This window comes from Scyliorhinus torazame, chromosome 7 (assembly GCF_047496885.1).
Source record: "Scyliorhinus torazame isolate Kashiwa2021f chromosome 7, sScyTor2.1, whole genome shotgun sequence".
In the NCBI taxonomy this organism is placed as follows: domain Eukaryota; kingdom Metazoa; phylum Chordata; class Chondrichthyes; order Carcharhiniformes; family Scyliorhinidae; genus Scyliorhinus; species Scyliorhinus torazame.
The window spans coordinates 116,741,035-116,756,474 of record NC_092713.1 but is presented as its reverse complement, the minus strand read 5'-3'; the positions used below and the strand labels follow the sequence as shown (position 1 = coordinate 116,756,474).

Sequence of the window (15,440 nt, the reverse complement as noted above, 5' to 3'; positions counted from 1 at the left end):
CCAGGACAGGGTAGTTTCCAGGGGCGCGGTAGGAGAGGGGAGAATCTCGAATATTTATAAGGAGCTTATGGGAGCGGTGGACACAGGGACCAAGGAACTGAAACTCAAGTGGGAGGAGGAGCTTGGTGGGGAGTTGGAGGGAGGCGTATGGACAGACGCTCTGAGGAGGGTAAATGCAACCGCAACATGTGCCAGGCATGGCCTGATTCAGTTCAAAGTAGGTCACCGGGCCCACATGACGGTGGCCCGGATGAATAAATTCTTTGGGCTGGAGGACAAGTGTGCTAGATGTGCGGGAGGACCAGCGAACCAACAAGGGTGGCAATGAGTCCAGAAGCGGCGGTTTTTGGGGTGTCGGAGGACCCGGGAGTCCAAGAGGGGATAGAGGCTGACGCTGTGGCCTTTGCTTCCCTGGTAGCCCGGCGACGAATACTGTTGGCCTGGAGGGACTCAAAGCCCCCAAAGACCGAAATATGGTTGTCGGACATGGTAAGTTTTCTCAGCTTGTAAAAAATCAAGGTCGCCTTAGAAGGATCACTATCTGGGCTCGCCCGGAGGTGGCAACCATTCATCGACTTCTTCGCAGGGAACTAATCGTCAGCGGGAGGGTGGGGGGGGGGTAGAATAGTGTAGAGATGGGGGAAGAATAGGCGGGTCTATTTGCGAGAGAGGAACTGTTATTTGCACTATGTTTTTGTAATTGATATTTGCACACTAATATTGTTACTGTTTACAATGCCAAAAATATCTCAACAAAATTGTTTGATTAAAAAAAAACATTGCTGAGTTTCACTTGAGAATTTTCCCACCATTTTCCACTGTTTCTCTGTGGGTGTATCCCACTGCTGCTACCATCTGTTATTGTGGTTTTATCTCCGGGTTTGTTAGCTTGTTAATCTAGAAGAGATCTTGCTGGAAACAATGATCATTTGTTGAAAACAAATGTATTTATATGTTAACTATTTACAACGGTTAAGTAAGACCAAGACTGTAACGACGGTCTAAGATGCTTCTCAAGTCATCTTCTCTCAGTGAGTAACATCACTGGGACAAAGTTCCTTATGCGCATGCTCAGCAGCTATTATTAGATTTAACCGTTTAGTCTACAAATATGACTTTTTTTTAAATGTATTTTATTAAAACGTGTATCAGAAAAGTTACAACACAATACCCTGGGAAGCATGCTTCCCAACAGTCAATTTGTACAACTTTTCCCCCTTTTTCACCCCATCCCCTCAAACACGGTCACAAACATCCCCCATCTTGTCTCAAACGCCTCTGCTGAGCCCTTTGACTCATACTTTACCTTTTCCAGCCGCAGGAAGTCATATAGGTCACCCAACCAGCCCGCTACCCCATCCAGTAAGATTTGTCGCCGGGCAATGAGAGAGGCAAAGGCCACAACATCGGCCTTCCTCGTCTCCATGAGCTCCGGCTTTTCCGAAACCCCAAATATCGCCACCAAAGGATCCGAATCCACCTCCTCCCCCACTATCCTTGCTAGGGCTGTGAACACATCCGCTCAGAATCTCTCCAACTTTTCACAGCCCCAGATCATATGTGCATGATTTGCTGGTCCCCGCCCCCATCTCTCACACTCACCTGCCACCCCCTGGAAGAACCCACTCATTCTTGTCTGAGTCATATTTACCTTGAGTACAACCTTGAACTGTATCAGGCTCATCCTTGCATACAAGGAGATTGCGTTTAGCCTCACTCCACACATCACAATTAATCTCCCCTCCCAACTCCCCTTCCCATTTTTCTTTGATGTTCACCACCCGCTCACCTCCCTGCTCTCCCAGCCACCTGTATACATCTCCAATTCTACCCTCCCCTTCCACATCTGGATGCAACAGTCGCTCCAGCAGGGTGTACCTCGGCCAATGAAGGAACTCCTTCCAAACCTTCCATGCAAGGTCTCTCACCTGCAGGTACCTGAACTCACTCCCTCTCAGGAGCTCTACCCTCAGCTCCTCCAGACTGGCAAACCCTTTCTCCAGGTACAAATCTCTCACCTTGACAAGCCCCACTTCCCTCCACCTCCTATACATACTGTCCATTCCCCCGGCTCAAACCTTTGATTCTCACACAAAGGCATTAATACCGACATGCCCTCCACCCTAAAATGTCTCCTCAACTAAATCCAAATCTTCACCGTTGACTTCACCGGGCTCCCTGAATACCTGCTTGGTGCCATTGGCAATGCTGCTGTCACCATAGCCCTCATGCTGGACCCCCAACAAGATTCCTCCTCCATCCTCACCTCTTTGCCCACTCTACTTCCCACCATCGCACACCTTTTCCACATTCGCCGCCCAATAATAATGAAGCAGATTTGCAACGCCAACCCCCCCGCTGCCTCTGCCTCTGTAGCAGGGTCCTCCGAATTCCACCCTGTACCTAGCCCATCTCAGATGGCCCCCTTCTCCGCCCCTCACCATGCCATCTCTCACCTCCTGCCACGGAGTCAACCTCCCCCTCCCCCTCCCCTACGGCCACCTCTCTCAGCCTTCTCCCCCACCTCACTTCCGTTCACCAGCATTACTTGCTAGCGTGGCAGCCTCTGCCCAAAGGCACCTCCCCTTCCCCTCCCCCACTCCTCTGCTCAGGGAAGAAAGCTCTCACCTGACCTTACCCTCCCCCACTCAAACAAAGACTCACCCTGAACATCAGTGTCACCTCCCCCAAGAGCAAGCAAACAATAAACACATACAGCCACATGAAACAAGAGGGAGGGGGGATGGGAACATCCACCCCCACATAAACTTTAAACCCCTGCCACCCCTTACCAACCCAACAGTAAACAACAATACCAAACAAGAACCCCCTCCAGACCGGAGGGAATGAAAAAGCCCCAATCCCTACCACCACTTTAACCATATCCCCAACCATTGCAAAATGCCAGCACCCCAGTTCCGCAACATTGTTCAATTCCGTTCTCCCCCAGTTTATGCTCCTTGACAAAGTCCTCGGCCGCGAAGGGTCTGAAAGTAATATTCCCGGCCTTCAAACGTCACTCATAATTTCGCCGGGTCGAGCACCCCAAACCTTTTTTTGTTTTTGTTTTAAATTTAGAGTACCCAATTCAATTTTTCCTATTAAGGGGCAATTTAGCGTGGCCAATCCACCTAGCCTGCATATCTTTGGGGTGTGGGGGCGAAACACGCAGACATGGGGAGAATGTGCAAACTTCACACGGACAGTGACCCAAAGCCGGGATCGAACCTTGGCACCGTGAGGCTGCAGGGCTAACCCACTGCGGCAGAGCACCCCAAACCTGATCCGCCGCCAGTACAGCACAACCATGGCCTTGTTGAACCCTGCCCACCATTTTGCCAACTCAGCTCCAATGTCCTGATATATTCGGATCTTCTTCCATTCCCATTTGCAGATTCTCCCTGTCCCAAGGCAAGATTTTCTCTTTCTCCACAAATTTGTGGAGTCTCATGGTCGCTGCCTGCAGCGGCTCCCCAGCTCTAGGCCTCAGAGACCTGTGCACTCTGTCCACTTCAGAGGCCTTATCTAGCACCCCCTCCACTCTCAGCCCCGCCAGCATCTTTGAGACATACCTCGTGGCACCCACACCTTCCAGTCCTTTAGGCAGGCCCACTATCCGCAGGATCTGCCTTCTCAGGATGTTCTCCTGCTCCTTTGCCCTCAACGTCTTGTAATGGTCTCCGAAGAGCCCCACCTCCGCCTCCAGTGCCATCACTCGATCGCTTTGATCCGAAATCACCCCTTCAATCTCTCGGATCTGCAACCTCTGCACCTCTAAACACTTCTCCACCCGCTCCATTGAACTCTTCAGGGGTGCCATAGCTCCTTTGATGGCCTTTGAGCGGTCCTCCTGCATCTCCTTTCTCTGATGGCGGAACTCATCCTTAATAAAAGCCAACAAATGCTCCATGTTGGGCTTTCCGACTTGCACCAGCCACTCCCCCTCTGCCACCCTTCCACTGGCTGCTGAGCCACAGGTTTCCGCCAACTCCTTGGCCAGTACTCTCACCATCTTCTGCCGGGTTTGGTAACCAGTGGACATACCACTCCCGGAGGAAATTACTCATCCGAACTTCAACTACATCTTTTTGTCGAAATTACACCCAATGTCGGGTAAAAAGAGCTCTTTCCTATGCCTTCGAGCAGGAGCTGTCCTGTGTGCGGCCACTCACACCATGGTCGCCACTGGAGGTCATCTACAAATATGACTTGAAAACTATATTCCCCCAAAAAACACTGCAGCTAATTTGTGAGATCAGCGGTGAAGATTTAAGTTTTTGTGCTGACAAAGTTAAGGAAAAAATACTTATTAAAAAAAAACTTCTATGGTATTTTGCAGCTGATGGCTGATAGTGAGGATGAATGGCTTTCCCTTCGACCACAAGAGCCTATGCCCACTCAGTGTTGTGGTAGTGGATGTAAACCTTGTGTATTCGATATTTATGAGCGGGAACTCGAGCAATGGAAGCAGGCAAAGGCGAAAGGAGATCAAAGTCTTCTGAGTCCGAGCAATGAGGTAAGTGTAGATTGGAAATCCTTTCAAAGCTCCATGGTAAATCAAAAACAGTTACTGTTAAAAATGTACACAAAGCTTTTCCATGTGTCTTCCCCCTCTGCCTGTGGCCTCTCCCTGCCATATCCTGATGGATAAATGAACCATGATGTACTGAACTATACAAACCAGGAAGTTCCAGAGCCTTATTGAGTGTGTGCGCCTGATCAGACATGAATCAGGTTTGACATTGAGGCCACCGTAATGGGATAATCTGTTGCGAGTTGACTTGGTCCAAACTGATTTTATTTGATTTTGATTTGATTTATTGTCACATGTACCGAAGTACAGTGAAAAGTATTTTTCTGTGGCTGCGGAAACGTACACAGTATGTACATAGACAAAGAGAATAATCAACAGAGAACATTGACAAATGGTACATCGACAAACAGTGATTGGTTACAATGCGGAACAAGGGGCTAAACAAAGCAAATACATGAGCAAGAGCAGCATAGGGCATCGTGAATAGTGTTCTTACAGGGAACTGATCAGTCCGAGGGGGAATCGTTGAGGGGTCTTGTAGCTGTGGGGAAGAAGCTGTTCCTATGTCTGGATGTGTAGGTCTTCAGACTTCTGTACCTTCTGCCTGATGGAAGGGTCTGGAAGAAGGCAATGACTGGTGGGAGAGGTCTCTACTAATGCTGTCTGCCTTCCTGAGGCAGCGGGAGGTGTATACAGAATTAATGTGCGGGTGGCAAGCTTGTGTGATGCGCTGGGCTGTGTTCACCACACTCTGCAGTTTCTTGCGATCTAGGACTGAGCAGTTGCCATACCAGGCTGTGATGCAGCCGGATAGGATGCTCTCTATCGCACATCTGTAGACATTTGTGAGAGTCGATGCAGACATGCTAAATTTCTTTAGCTTCTGTAGGAAGTAGAGACGTTGTTGGGCTTTCTTGACTGCTGCATCAACATGAGTGGACCAGGACAGACTGTTAGTGATTGTGACCCCCAGGAACTTAAAGCTATTGACCATCTCCACTTCGGAGCCATTGATGCAGACGGGAGTGTGTGTCCTGCTACGCTTCCTGAAGTCGATGATCAGTTCCTTGGTCTTTCCGACATTTAGAGAGAGGTTGTTTTCGGCACACCATGCAACAAAGTAATTTATCTCCCTCCTGTAGTCTGATGCATCATTGTTTGAGATACGGCCCACCACAGTCGTATCATCCACAAAGCCTTTGACAAGGTGCCACACAAAAGGTTGCTGCATAAGATAAAGATGCATGGCATTAAGGGGAAAGTAGTAGCATGGATAGAGGATTGTTTAATTAATAGAAAGCAAAGAGTGGGGATTAATGGGTGTTTCTCTGGTTGGCAATCAGTAGCTAGTGCTGTCCCTCAGGGATCAGTGTTGGGTTAATCCCAGAGCTGAAGGGGTTGGATTACGAGGAGAGGTTGAGTAGACTGGGACTGTACTCATTGGAATTTAGAACGATGAGGGGGGATCTTATAGAAACATATAAAATTATGAAGGGAATGATAGGATAGATGCGGGCAGGTTGTTTACACTGGCAGGTGAAAGCAGAACTAGGGGGCATAGCCTCAAAATAAGGGGAAGTAGATTTAGGACTGAGTTTAGGAGGAACTTCTTCACCCAAAGGGTTGTGAATCTATGGAATTCCTTGCCCAGTGAAGCAGTAGAGGCTCCTTCATTAAATGTTTTTAAGATAAAGATAGATAGTTTTTTGAAGAATAAAGGGATTAAAGGTTATGGTGTTTGGGCCGGAAAGTGGAGCTGAGTCCACAAAAGATCAGCCATGATCTCATTGAATGGTGGACAGGCTCAAGGGGCCAGGTGGCCTACTCCTGCTCCTAGTTCTTATGTTCTTATGTATAGATTGAGTTGGAGTTAAATCTTGCCACACAGTCATTTAAAAAATAATAATAATAATTTAGAGTACCCAATTATTATTTTTTTCCAATTAAGGGTCAATTTAGCTTGGCCAATCCACCTAACCTGCACATCTTTGGGTCGTGGGGGTGAAACCCACTCAGACATGGGGAGAATGTGCAAACTCCACACAGATAGTGACCCAGGGCCGGGATTCGAACCCGGGTCCTCAGCGCCGCAGTCCCAGTGCTAACCACAGAGCCACATGCTGCCCCGTTGCCACACAGTCCTTTGTGTATAGGGAGTACGGTAGAGGACCGAGCACACATCCTTGCGGGGCCCCAGTGTTTAGGACTAATGTGGAGGAGATGCTGTTGCCTATGCTGACAGATTGTGGTCTGTTGGTGAGGAAGTCAAGGATCCAGCTGCATAGGGAGGGGTCAAGTCCAATCATAATCTTTATTAATATCATAAGTAGGATTACATTAGCAATGAAGTTACTGTAAAAAAAAAACCTAGTTGCCACATGTTCGGGAGCACAGAGGGAGAATTTAGAATGTCCAATTCACCTAACAAGCACATCTTTTGGGACTTGTGGGAGGAAACCGGAGCACCCTGTCATGATATGCAGGCAAGCACATAATGAGATACAAACAGGCAGCTAATGAATACAGAGAACAGGACATAACCAATCAGCAGGCAGAACACTTGGGGGTGGTTTCCCACTATAAAAGGCACGAGGCACTCGCACTCCACCTCTTTCCACTGGTGACATTCAGTGTGAGTCAGGGTGTACATATATAACTCCTACAGCATGTGGCTAAGAGCTAGTCTGATTCAGTCAGACAGATTAATCACACTAGGTTAGCAGAGAGTCGAAATCACAGGATTGAGCTAACTGTGTGACAGTTTCAATAAATCATATTGAACTAACTTCAAGGTGTGGAGTATCTCTCAGGTAAAGCTGTATCCAGTTGCAGCCCGTGTTATCTTACTGTGCTTAACACGACATGATACCAGGAGACTGCAATCCCTGGGTGATTTACGTCAATCTGTTCCGTGACGACCAGCAAATGTATCCCGGCACCATGGAGAAGATCCAGGCTCCTCAACAGTTGAGGACCTCCGGCAATCCCAGTGCCAACTGGCGGACTTTCAAGCAAAGGTTTCTGCTGTACATCGAAATCTCAGACCTCGAGGGTGCGTCTGATACAAGGAAGATCGCGCTTCTCCTCTCAACTGCTGGGGATCAAGCCATCCAACTCTTCAACTCGCTGAACTTCACCGAAGGCCAGGACAAGACAAAGTTTCAGACCGTCCTGGACAAGTTTGATAGTCATTGTGAAGTGGACACCAATGAAATCTTCAAGCGCTATATGTTCAAACAACGCCTCCAAGGTAAAGATGAATCTTTCAACTCCTTCCTAACTAACTAACTAGCGCTGTCCTGCAACTTTGGTGATATTACTGACTCCATGATCAGGGACCAGATCGTTTTCAGAGTTTTCTGTGATCAGCTTTTAAAAATCAAGATTATGACCCTGCCAGTCGCAATTGTAACATATACAGTGCATAAGCACGCCAATAACCGGTATTCCCAATATAAATCGGCTGAAAAGAAGAAACTTGCCTCCCACGAGGCAGAGAGTGTACAGGCCATTGCCCAGATGCAGCGCCTCAGCCTTGATGAAAGCGGCCATTTTGCGGGCTCTTCCCGGAGCCCCACACATGCGCGATGCAACTGGGCCGATGAAGCGGCTGATTACCACTCTGCGCAGGTGCGAACGTCTACCGACCGCACTGCGCAGGTGCGACGATGCACGGAGTGTAATGAAGTCATGACATGCCCGAACTGCAGCACCGCCCACTTAAAGAAACACTGCCCTGCAAGAGGCAGGCGATGTTTAAATTGCAGAAAGCCTGGACACTATGCAGTCGTGTGCAAGTCTGCACCACCAGTCAAGGGCCAGCGCTCCCAATTCCAACGCAGACGCGTTCGGAGTGTACAGCAAGGTTTACAGGATTCTGATCCTGACAGTACAACGGACTCAGAGGACGACTGCCTGGTGTCCCCCTACCATATGGGCATCGTTACCACACGTGAACATGCCTCACCAAAATCATCACGACGCCTGCCCATCCTCACTGTGGATTCTGCGGACGAATGGCTTGCGGTGCTGCAAATAAGTCAATGCTCAATCCAGTTCAAGCTGGACACCGATGCGTCTGCCAATCTCCTTTCTCAGGCGGATTTCAACCACATCAAGAAACCACCCAAGCTCCTTCCAGCAGCCTGCCAGCTCCTGGACTATAACGGCAATGCCATCACAGCACTGGGATCCTGCCATCTGCTCGTCTCCAAAGAGCAATCACACAAGGCTACGGTTTGAGATCGTCAAGCCAGACAGGGCCTCCCTGCTCGGCGCACAGGCATGCAAGCAGCTACACCTTCTGCAGTGGGTCTACACAATGACCTCCCCCAACGGGGATCTTCAAGCCGACATTGACGACATCCTAGCTCAGTATCCGGATGTGTTCGACGGGATGGGCACTTTGCCATATCGGTCCAAGATCCTGTTACGGCCTGATGCCACGCCTGTGGTCCACGCACCATGCCGGGTCCTGGCTCCACTGAAGGAGTGCCTGAAGGCACAGCTCGAGGCTCTTCAGGACCAGGGCAACATTTCTAAAGTTACGGAACCGATGGACTGGATCAGCTCGATGGTATGTGTGAAAAAGCTTTGGGTGAGCTGTGCATCTGTATTGATCCCAAGGATCTCAACCAGAATATAATGCGGGAACACTACCCCATCCCGAAGCAGGAGGAACTCACAAGTGAGATGGCACACGCCCGGTTTTTCACAAAGCTAGATGCGTCACAGGGATTCTGGCAAATCCAGCTGGATGAGTCCAGCAGAAGGCTCTGCACCTTCAACACACCGTTTGGCATTGTCTCGGCCTCCGAGATCTTCCATAGAATCATGGAGCAGATGATGGAGGGCATTGAAGGGGTTCGTGTGCATGGGGACGACGTTATCATATGGTCCACGACCCCCGAAGAGAACATCTCTCGTCTCCAGCAGGTATTCCACCGTGTCCATGCCAATGGCCTCAAGCTGAACAGGGCCAAGTGTTGCTTTGGCATGTCGACACCAGATATCTCAACAGGGTGTGCGCCCGGACGCAGACAAGGTCAAGGCCATCGAAGCCATGAAGACCCCTGGAGACAAGAAGGCGGTACTGCGTTTTTTAGGCATAGTAAACTTCTTGGGCAAGTTTATCCCAAACCTGGCTTCACCACCAAGGCCCTCAGACACCTGGTATAAAAGTCTGCCTTTGAGTGGCAGGCAACTCATCAAGCAGAGTAGTTGGAGCTGAAAGCCAAGCTCACCACTGCACCTGAATTGGCATTTTTTGACCCTGACAGGGAAACCAAAATCTCGACAGATGCAAGCCAGGACGGCATCGGCGTGGTGTTGCTCCAGCGCAATGACACATCATCCTGGGCAACGGTTGCCTACGCATCACGGGCAATGACCACCCACCGAGCAGCTGTCTGCCCAAATTGAAAAGGAATGCCTGGGCATGCTTACTGGAATTCTCAAGTTCCACGATTATGTCTACGGCCTGCCGCGTTCACTGTCGAGACGGACCACAGGTCTCTGGTCCACATTATCCACAAGGACCTGAACGACATGACGCCTCGGCTGCAGCGCATCCTTCTCAGACTCCGGAGGTATGACTTTGAAATCGTGTACACGCCTGGAAAGGAGCTCATTATTGCGGATGCCTTGTCCCGCTCCATAACCTTGGCTGCTGACCCGTTGGCATTCGTCCAACAGATCGAATCACAGGTGCAGCTGTGGGCCAGCAACCTCCCGGCATCGGATGAAAAGGTGATTCACATTCGCGACGAGACGGCCAAAGACCCTCTTCTGCAGCGTGTCATGCGCCATCTCACCAATGGCTGGCACAAAGGACAGTGCCCTCAATTCTTCAATGTGAAGGACGACCTGATGGTAGTTGATGGCATCCTCCTCAAGCTGGACCGCATTGTCATTCCACTCAGTCTCCAGAGCTTGGTGCTCCGGCAAATCCATGAGGGACATCTGGGTGTCGAGAAGTGCAGGCGCAGAGCCAGGCAGGCTGTCTACTGGCCTGGGATTAGTCAGGATATCTCAAATATGGTCCTCAACTGTCCGACCTGTCAACGCTTCCAGCCAGCACAGGGCAAGGAGGCACTTCAGCAGCACAAAATTGTGGCCTCCCCGTGGTCCAAGGTGGGCATCGACCTCTTTCCTGCCAATGGTCGTGATTATGTGTTAATCATTGATTATCTCGAACCTCACATCCAAGACCGTCAATAAGGCCTGTAAGGAGACGTTCTCCAGGCATGGTATTCCACTCACTGTCATGAGTGACAACGGTCCTTGCTTCAGCAGCCAAGAGTGGTCAAGATTTGCCCAGGTATATCAGTTTCATCACGTCACTTCCAGCCCGCATTACCCGCAGTCCAACGGGAAGGTTGAGAAAGAGGTGCACAGAGTGAAGCAGCCCATCTGCAAGGCTGCGGATTCTGCTTCTGACGTCAACTTTGCGCTGCTTGTGTACAGGGCAACCCCTCTGTCTACCGGCATGTCACCGGCTCAACTCCTGATGAACAGGTCAACTCAGTTCGGACGACTCTTCCAGCCATACACTTGCCTGACCTGGATCCCCTCCTGGTTCTGCAGAAGGTGCAGAAACTCGGGGACCGGCAAAAGCAGAGCTATGATGCTCATGCCATTGATATGCCTTTGCAACTCCATGAGGATGCTGTTCGAATCAAGCTACCTGATGGAGGCTGGTCAGCTCCAGCTGTTATTGTTCGACAGACTGCTCCCCGATCGTATGTTGTGCGTATGGCTGATGGCTCTGTTGTGCGGCGCAACAGACGGGCACTGCGCACAGTTGTCCGCCCGCAACCACACTCTTCATTGTTTCCATCCGTTATTGTGCCACCTCCTGATACCTCGAACCACGAGGCCACCAGTCAGGCTTCAATCTCACCTATCAAGGTGCCGTCATCCCAACCACCACCTCTCCGGCGGTCGACCAGGATCAGACGCAAGCCCCAGAGACTGGACTTATGAACACTTGTTTTGTTTGCTATGTTCTGTTTTTGCACCTTAGACACCTGTTTTTACATGTACATATGTTCCCATCTGCTACTGTATGTAAATAAGTTAGTTTTTCTGCCTACACATGTAAATACTTTCACATATGCAACAGAAAAATATTTCAAAAGGGGAGATGTCATGATATGCAGACAGGCACATAATGAGATACAAACAGGCAGTTAATGAATACAGAGAACAGGACATAACCAATCAGCAGGCAGAACACTTGGGGGTCGTTTCCCACTACAAAAGGCACGAGGCACTCGCACTCCGCCTCTTTTCACTGGTGACATCTAATGTGTGAGTCAGGGTGTACATATCATATAACTCCTATAGCATGTGGCTAAGAGCTAGTCTGGTTCAGTCAGACAGATTAATCACACTAGGTTAGCAGAGAGTCGAACTCACAGAGGATTGAGCTAACTGTGTGACAGTTTCCATAAATCATATTGAACTAACTTCAAGGTGTGGAGTATCTCTCCGGTAAAGCTGCATCCAGTTGCAGCCCGTGTTATCTTACTGCGCCTAACACGACGCACCCGAGGAAAACCACACCGACACAGGGAGAACGTGCTTATTCTGCACAGACAGTGACCCAAGCGGGAATCGAACCCGGGACCCTGGCGCTGTGAAGCAACAGTGCTAACCACTGTGCTGCCATACCACCCACGGCATTTGGTTATTAGAGGGCAAAAATAATTTGTGGATCTGTACCCTGCATCTTCAGGAGAGACAGGGAGAATATTCACGCATAAGGATTAACACCACTACAATCATAGAATCACAGAATTTACAGTGCAGAAGGAGGCCATTCGGCCCATCTAGTCTGCACCGGCCCTTAAATTGAGCACCCTACTTAAGCCCCACGCCTCTACCCTATCCCCGTAACCCAGGAAATACACCTAACCTTTTTGGACACTAAGGGCAATTTAGCATAGCCAATTCACCTAACCTGCACATCTTTGGACTGTGGGAGGACCAGAGCACCCGGAGGAAACCCACGCAGACATGAGGAGAATGTGCAGACTCCACACTGACAGTCACCCAAGCAAGGAATCGAACCTGGGACCCTGGAGCTATGAAGCAAGTGTGCTAACCACTGTGCTACCATGCTGCCCTTCTGCCAATAAAATAATTTGCACGTGGTGTGCCTGAGTATAGTTAATAATTTTAGTAAATGACTTCCGGTTGCAGCGATGCGGAGCTAAGCTGCACATTTCGTCAGCTCCCGCTATAACGGACTTTTGGGCGCTCCAGAGGAGCCCCAACGGAAATATTTTGATTTAATCCCATGTGGGAAGGTGAAGTAAGGTCCTCCCTTGGGTTGCATGGTGGAAATTAGCGGTGAAGCGTCGGAGAAAGAGGCTCTGGAGCAGCGGAAAAAACAAGGGGGAAAAAACAAGATGGCGGAGGGCGGAAATCGAGCAGCGTGGGGGCCGGACCAGCAAGAGTTCCTTAAGCGCTGTGTGGAGGAGCTTAAAAAGGAGGTGCTGGCGCCAATGCTGTTGGCGATCGAGGGGCTGAAGGAGACCCAGAAGGCCCAGGCGGTGGAGCTTCGTGAGGTGAGGGATAAAACAAATGAGAATGAGGACGAGATCCTGGGCCTGGCGGTAAAAATGGAGGCGCACGAGGCGTGGGCCAAGGAGGTGGGCCAAGAGACTCGAGGTCCTGGAGAAAAGGTCGAGGAGGAAGAATCTCCGGATTCTGGGTCTCCCGAAGGAGTGGAGGGAGCTGATGCCGGGACGTATGTGAGTACGATGCTCCAGTCGCTGATGGGTGTGGAGGCCATCTCCGAGCCCCCTGGAGTTGGAAGGGGCTCACCGGGTCCTGGCGAGGAGACCCAAGGCTGATGAGCCGCCAAGGGCGATAGTGGCAAGGTTCCATCGCTTCACGGACAAAGAATGTGTTCTGAAATGGGCCAAGAAGGTGCGGAGCAGTAGATGGGAGAATGAGGTGATCCGTGTCTACCAGGATTGGAGCGCGGAGGTGGCAAGGAGGAGAGCTGGCTTCAACCGGGCCAAGGCGGTGCTGCACAAAAAAAGAGTCAGGTTCGGCGTGCTGCAGCCTGTGCGACTGTGGGTCACTTATCAGGACCGACACCATTATTTTGAAACGCCAGAAGAGGCTTAGACCTTTATCCAAACGGAAAAACTGGACTCGGACTGAGGGGCTGTAGTTGTGGCGGGGGATGTTGGTTGTATACGGGGTTGTAAATATGGGTAAAGAATATTTCATGGGTGGGATGATGGATGGGGAGGTGGGTAGAGGTCTGGTTAAAATTCTTTTTTTTTCTGTAGACGAGATGGTGGGGAATGTGGGCGTTGGTGCTGGAGGGAGGTGAGACTCGGGGATGGGGGAACCGGGACAAAGGCCGCAACAGGAGCTGCGCCACACGGGGCGGGGCTGGATCAGGAAAGCGCGGTCTTTTTCCCGCGCTGGGGGGGGGGGGGGGGGAATGGAGGAAGGTAAGGAGGAAGAGAGACTCCCACACGGGGGAGATCAATGGAAAGGCGGGGGAAGCCGGGGTCAGCAGAAGTCAGCTGACTCACGGAAGTAATATGGGGGGAGCAAAAGTGCTAGATGCGGATCTAGCGGAGAGGGGGGGACATTAGGGTTGCTGCTGCACTGTCCGAGGGGGAACTGAACATGGAAGAGATGGTCGGGGCGGGGGTTCCCCGTCTGGGGGACTGGAGGGTGCGGGGGGCGCGGGCACGGGACTGGCCTAGGATAGGAGATGGCTAGTCGGCGGGATGGGGGGTTGGGTAGCCCCCCGATCCGGCTGATCACGTGGAATGTGAGAGGCATAAATGGGCCGGTTAAGAGGGGCCGAGTGTTTGCGCACCTAAAGGGACTGAAGGCAGACGTGGCCATGCTTCAGGAGACACATCTGAAGGTGGCAGATCAGGTCAGGTTAAGGAAGGGATGGGTAGGACAGGTGTTCCATTCGGGGCTGGATGCGAAGAATAGAGGGGTGGCAATATTGGTGGGGAAGCGGGTGTCGTTTGAGGTCAAGAACATAGTAGCAGACAATGGAGGCCGATACGTGATGGTGAGCGGTAGGTTGCAGGGGACGGAGGTGGTACTGGTGAATGTATATGCCCCGAACTGGGACGATGCTGGATTCATGAAACGGATGTTGGGGCGTATTCCAGACTTGGAGGTAGGGAGCTTGATAATGGGTGGGGATTTTAACACGGTGCTGGACCCAGCATTAGATCGTTCCAGATCTAGGACTGGGAAGAGGCCGACTGCTGCCAAGGTGCTTAGGGGGTTTATGGATCAGATGGGGGGAGTAGATCTGTGGAGATTTGCCAGGTCTTTGGCCAGAGAATTTTCGTTTTTCTCCCACGTACATAAGGCCTACTCTGGCAGACGAGGAAGTGTGTGGGAGGGTGCGGAGGTGCATCGAAAGGTACACCACGAGCCCGGGGGTAGCGGCAACGCTAAAGATCTGGGGGCAGTGGAGACGACACAGGGAGCGTTGGGAGCCTCGGTGTGGTCCCCGATTAGGGATAACCATCGGTTTGTCCCAGGAAGAATGGACGGGGGGGGGTTTCAGAGCTGGCATCGGGCAGGGATTAGAAGAATGGGGGACCTGTTCATCGATGGGACGTTTGCGAGCTTAGGGGCGCTGGAGGAGAAATTTGGACTACCCCCGGGAAATGCCTTCAGGTACATGCAAGTGAGGGCGTTTGTGAGGCGGCAGGTGAGGGAATTCCCGCTGCTCCCAGCACAGGGGATTCAAGACAGGGTGATGTCGGACGTATGGGTCGGGGAGGGCAAGGTGTTGGCAATATACCAGGAGATGAAAGAAGAGGGGGAGGCTTTGGTAGAGGAGCTGGAAGGTAAATGGGAGGAGCTGGGGGAGGAGATTGAGGAGGGGCTATGGGCTGAT

The 15,440-nt window shown here is 50.9% G+C and overlaps 1 protein-coding gene across 6 annotated transcripts in view; it reads left to right on the top strand.

Annotated features, from left to right (window-relative positions):
- Nucleotides 1-15,440, top strand: part of LOC140426496 (NADH-cytochrome b5 reductase-like) — a 62,028-nt gene that overhangs the window by 17,467 nt on the left and 29,121 nt on the right. For 4 of the 6 annotated variants that reach the window (XR_011948215.1, XR_011948214.1, XM_072511330.1 and 1 more), the window contains exons 2-3: nucleotides 419-489; nucleotides 4,340-4,516. Coding sequence is in view for 4 of the 6 variants with exons in the window: in XM_072511330.1 (XP_072367431.1) it covers nucleotides 487-489; nucleotides 4,340-4,516 (180 nt within the window). In the remaining 2 variants the exon portion in view is untranslated. Of the gene's footprint in view, nucleotides 1-418; nucleotides 490-4,339; nucleotides 4,517-15,440 lie in introns of those variants that run through there. The other 2 variants (XM_072511329.1, XM_072511331.1) reach the window with 2 other exon arrangements.